This window comes from Mercenaria mercenaria, unplaced genomic scaffold, assembly GCF_021730395.1.
Source record: "Mercenaria mercenaria strain notata unplaced genomic scaffold, MADL_Memer_1 contig_166, whole genome shotgun sequence".
Classification (NCBI taxonomy): Eukaryota; Metazoa; Mollusca; class Bivalvia; order Venerida; family Veneridae; genus Mercenaria; species Mercenaria mercenaria.
Window position 1 is genome coordinate 63914 of NW_026459654.1, and position 5535 is coordinate 69448.

General features: G+C 35.0%; 1 protein-coding gene across 1 annotated transcript; it reads right to left on the reverse strand.

The window, feature by feature from the left end:
• Positions 1-63: 63 nt before the first annotated feature.
• On the reverse strand, positions 64-4825 carry LOC128551779 (neuronal acetylcholine receptor subunit alpha-9-like; the record flags this gene model as incomplete). Its single annotated transcript, XM_053532692.1, has 5 exons — positions 64-459; positions 1588-1741; positions 1993-2243; positions 3267-3394; positions 4660-4825. Coding segments are annotated over 5 exons (988 nt in total), but the record flags the coding sequence as incomplete, so codon positions are not given.
• Positions 4826-5535: the final 710 nt, after the last annotated feature.

Here is a 5535-nt window from a genome sequence, read left to right on the forward strand (position 1 = left end):
TTTAGCGAAAACAAGACTAGAACTGTAAACTGAGGGAAACTGAAACAATGAAGTATATAAATGTATATTTACTAAATTAATAAACCATTGGTCCCAATTAATAAAACACGTTCTTATCTAAATCGCGTTTAAGAATGTCAACTATTCACAGTAAAACTGTCGATGTCAGATTACGATGATCCGCCTAACCGCAGCACTACCATAAATACAACAGTTACAGTAACCGTGATGATTGCAAACAATATAAAATTAAATTTGTCGAATACAAGGGCTAAGTCTTCAAAACTGTAATTCCTTGCGCCAGACTGTTCGGTTTCCTCTCTGTCTTGTTTATCCCGTGCTCTATTTTGTATGATCGCTTTTTCTAAGTGATTTTTCTCCACCAGTGTAAGTTCAACCTTTTCTAGAGATGCGTTCTTCTGTGTAATCTTTGTCGTGATAGTGTCAGTAAGCAATTGACTGAAAACAGAATGAATTACACTTTCTTTGCTTTCATGTAACAAATGAAACGGCCATTTTGATAGTGTTTAGGAGCCCAATTTGTTTCAAACAGTTGCGGAATTTAGTTTGAAAATCTTGTATTTTCGCAAAATCAGCTTCCATTTGTTTTTGACTTTTACATCATACAATAATGCAGGTCTCACAAAGTAACAATCGGTCGTTACCTTTTATTAGTTCTTGTGACGATTTCGAAGTCGGTCCTCCCGTAGGATTATTTTGCTCCCTTGGGGATTTTGTTATCCCGTTGGAGGTCCCAAGAGTTTTTTGTCTCACTTTGCAGGACAAAATTTTATGGCGTTTTAATAAAATTTCTGTAACTTATTGTTTATCACTGCTAAGTATTTTTTAGTCTTTAATCTTGTGTATTTTATGTTACGCTAAAAATAAGCCTTAAACGTGAAAATCTCCCACGGGAAATTTCCTCAGACCTCAGACACGTGATACTGGCGGATCACACACGGTTAGTGCTTTCTCCTGTTTTTAAAATGGGATTATTCCTTCATTTTAATGCGGGACTTATTCTTACTTTAGCTATGCAATCTTTTTGATCACAATTGAATTTGTAAAATATTAAGAAGAAGAAAAAGAAGAAGTAAAACGTAAGGAAAATTCATATTTTTGTAATGTTCATCAAGTTCGGAATACGACGGTTACGTGAGCGGTAAAAAGATAATTCTCGCCGGTTTTAGAATAAACGAACGCTCCACCGTACGCCGGTCACGCGAGCTGCAATTAATAAAAACTATATGAAGATCCTTTGGGACCAAGCAAAATAATACATTACCAATTTCTACTTTATGATCTTCAATCGTGACTTTCACTAAGTTAGCGATTCTCTTGTTGTCAGTTTCTATTTTTAATGGTATTTACCATAAATTTCCAAATGTCTGTTCGAATAATTATCGCGAGAATATATGATTTGCGTCGCAGCCTATCAACAAGACAGGGGCTCACGAATGCATAGCCTGTTGCAAGCGGCGAAATAGCGTATGCCGCTAATGTGAAACGAACTGGCACAGTCGCAGTCCAACTAATACTTTCGGAAACGATTGCTATGGATAAGCGGTGTATGGATGTTAAACTTACCTAGAATGGGTAATTCTTGCCAGCAGCATTGTCATGTTCTTTAGTTTTGGACCCATTATGTGTCCTTTCTTGTGAAAGTCATGAATTCTGCATGCCACCACTGTCAACAATGTCTCCAGGGAACAGATAATAAATGTTACCAACAGGTACACACCTTAAGAAAAACAAACGATTGATGAATACAAAAATACAGATCTTACCACTGATAGCTAGTTGCTAATATGATATACTCTTGAAAGGAAAAAAATCCAGGTCATGTAAAATGCTAGTTCTAGTTCCGTTAGAAGTTTATACACTGGCCGTATGTATAAACAATTTCAAACTAACTACTGTGTTAAACAAATAAAAAGAGACAATAAATGATGAAAAATAAATGACAAGTAGAAACTTGAAAAGATTACTTACTAAGGACACATATATGTGTTGATGTTGGTGGAATACTTTGAGATACAAGTGTCATGACAACAGATAACGACAATAAGATTGTCAAACCATATCCAATCTTTTCTCCACTTTCTATCGGCAACATGAATACGAAAGGTGCCATAACTGCTAGTACAATGACGGGCAGCAACATATTCATGAGGTAGTATGAGTATTTTCTGGTAAGAAATGTTGTAAACTTTACAGCAGGTAAAGGATGCCCAAGTAATGTCCTAAAAGATAACACTGTTTCGTGAATGATAATGTTTGCACGTGAAATTGAGGTCCTCTACACAAATGAGCAAATGCGAAAAATTCAAAAATGGACAAGAATACTAGTATATTATTCAAAACGTAGAAATAAGTAAATTTACATATTTCAGAAGTATAATGAACAACTTTCCTTTCCATCAAAATCTCATTGAAAGTTTGAAAAAACTGTCGACTTTTCCTAATAGACTCATAAACGTTTATATGAATTAAGCCAATTGTAGAATAGGCAAATTCTTGAGAAATGAAAATTAATAAATTCTTAAATCATGTCATGGGAAAGTAGTAATTACATTTATTTATTCATTTATTTACTTATTCATTTATTCATTTATGTATTTATTTTGTGCAGTTTAATGTCGCGCCGACACAATTAAAGGTCACATGGCGACTTTTCAGCTTTGATGGTGGAGGAAGACCCTAGGTGCCCCTCAATGCATTATTTCAGTACGAGCTCGTGCTATCGGTGACACAGTAACTGTCCAATACCATGTTCATGGGGTTTCATATTAAGTGGACGGCTGGTTGCAACACAGTTTTAAAATATCTTCACAACTGAATACTTTACTTACGAGATATTTCAAACACAAAAGGATATAGTTGGAAAGGTCTACATGACATTGTCTCATTGTGGTTTGTGTAATTTTCAAAGAAGTCTAATAAGAAAGTAAACATGAAATCTGGTCAGGTTCATTTTCTGAGATTTCTATATAAATTTCAAAAAGTCCGTGTAAGATTGATTTTTACTTTGTAAATGTTTAAGTCTGATGTTGTAGAACGACTTCAAGTACAATGTATAAGTGCATAATTATATTTCAAATATCCTTTCAACAGGTAGAATATTAGGAGGATGAATTATCAAATATAAGTGCGTATATTTTACTTTACTTTTTTTAAAAACATTTCCTTGTGTGAAAGATAAAAAGTTCAGGGAATATTTATAATATCCAGATACAAAGGAATTTGTTGCAATGAAGTAAATATACCTTGTTATATTTTCAACTTTTGATGCAGTGAGGTCCCATTCACCATTTTCTTCGTAAAGGTCCATATTTATCGATGCAGCTGATCCTCCTAATTCTAAATGACTTTCAAGGAACAACCATGATGAGACCTGGAACAGTGAATTGACAATGTAAAATGCTTGACAAATAATCTATTAGAAGATTATTTGAAAGCATAAAATACAACCAAGCAAATTAATAGCAGACACGATTTGTGTCTCTGTTCAGTGGTAACTCTGTTCAGATATAATGAAGTGCACAACCCGTTTCGCGAACCCTAGCACCGGCTTTAGTGGACTTTGTGTTGTTTCAATTTCTGATCCTTTTAGGTCATGGAGTTCATTGAATATATATGTTTAAACAAACACCGTTTAGGCCGTTTCTAGAGATTGTGGGGTGTTGCATTTTTCATTGATTCTCATTCAAACCGAGTGTGATATTAACGTTTTTGGTTTTGTTATTTTCTTCCAAAGGATCTTCTTATATATTTTATCATCTGTCATAATTATAGAAACATTGAATCAACAACAACAATGAATCCAAGTACGGGGAAATCGAAAACTCAAAAGTGTACCAAATGATTGTGTTTACCTCTGCTCAGTATCCCAAACTGAATATCATCACATCTATACAATATTAAGCCATGACAATTTTTAATGATAATTTTCAATTATCGATAATAACCTCTAAATACACAAAATCAACTTGCAACACTGCAGTAAGAATGCGAATCGAATGTATAAGATTAAATCTAAAGATTGGTTTGGAATTTCAGCGTGAGGAAATATAGATTTTAACATTAACACAATTGTCTAACAACAACATCAAGTATTTTAACCAAACAGATGATACTGAATGTTTGTGGCATGTTTTAATTAATGTCTGTATTGCGTTGGGTTTAACGTCGAACCAACTCAATTATTTGTCATATAGCGACATTCCAACTTTGAATATGGTATTTGATCACAGATTGCCTCACTGGGTGTTGTTTCATGCACGGGTGAATACCTTGATAGAACCATGGACCTTTCGGTGCAGGAGGTCGTGGGTTCGTTTCCCGGCCGCGTCATACCAAAGACATGAAATACTGTACTGGAAGCTTCCACAGAAGCTTCCACACTTGACGCTCAGCAATTAAGCGGAAGATAATTCTAGGACTTGTCGGTCCGGTGTCAGTATATTGTGACTGGATGGCGTAAAATGACACGGATCTACGGTATTAGTGCAGTGGGGCAGCACTATTAACATGGGCATTGTCTCCTTTGCTACTACGTTGTATATATGACTGACAAATTGTTGGAAAAGACGCAAAGCTCAAACACATACACAAACACACACATGTACGAACACAAGCAAACACGCACTAGCAACTTACCACGAAGTAACATGTCTGCGAATCAAATGGATAATACTGAATGTTTATGGTGCACTGAGCCATGAAATTGGCTGGTGCCAGCCATATAACAAACCCATCGTTCCCTAGATACGCATTCACACTGGACAGATCTGAGTCATCATTAATAATCTGGATTTCATCTGCACTGTGAATATATTTTTAGAAAATTCTGCATGATTGTATTGCTTTACTCATAGCATTTCGAGTGAAAGTGAAACACAGGTATAAAAGTTCAAAAGAAAAGATATGACTCTATTATTTAAGGATAAAAAACAAACTTTTCTCGCTTTTTTTTGCATATTTAGCATAGGAAACAGACAGTTTCTTACTTTAACAACGTAGATGCGCAATTTCCATGATTTTGGAAACTTGTCATACGTACACTTGAAAATTGCTATTAAATATCATATTGCAGTTTTCTCTTGTAATGTTATTGGGTTCACAATGGATAATGTAAGATGATTATAAGTCCATGTTCAGATGCCTGACTGGAGGATTTGTTACAAATTTTCGCACATGATCAGATATCACCTATTTGTTGCAATTCAGTAAAACAGCCTGTTTCGAATTCCTGTACATGATTTACTTAAGTAGTATAATTGAACAATTTATCTATTTCTTGCAATTTCTCCCTGTAGATACATCTGATAAATACTTACGCGTTGTTAAGCACTAACGGAGGGGACCATATATCAGAAAGTAGTACGAAAGTTGAATTCATGCCGCCGTAGTCGGATGTTGCCCATGTCAGCCTGCTGTCTGTCCATTCCTTGAATTTAGGTAGAAGGCAATAATAAAATAACATACTTTTTGTGCAATTTTCTTGGTCCTTTGGGATCAACAACAAAGACGATC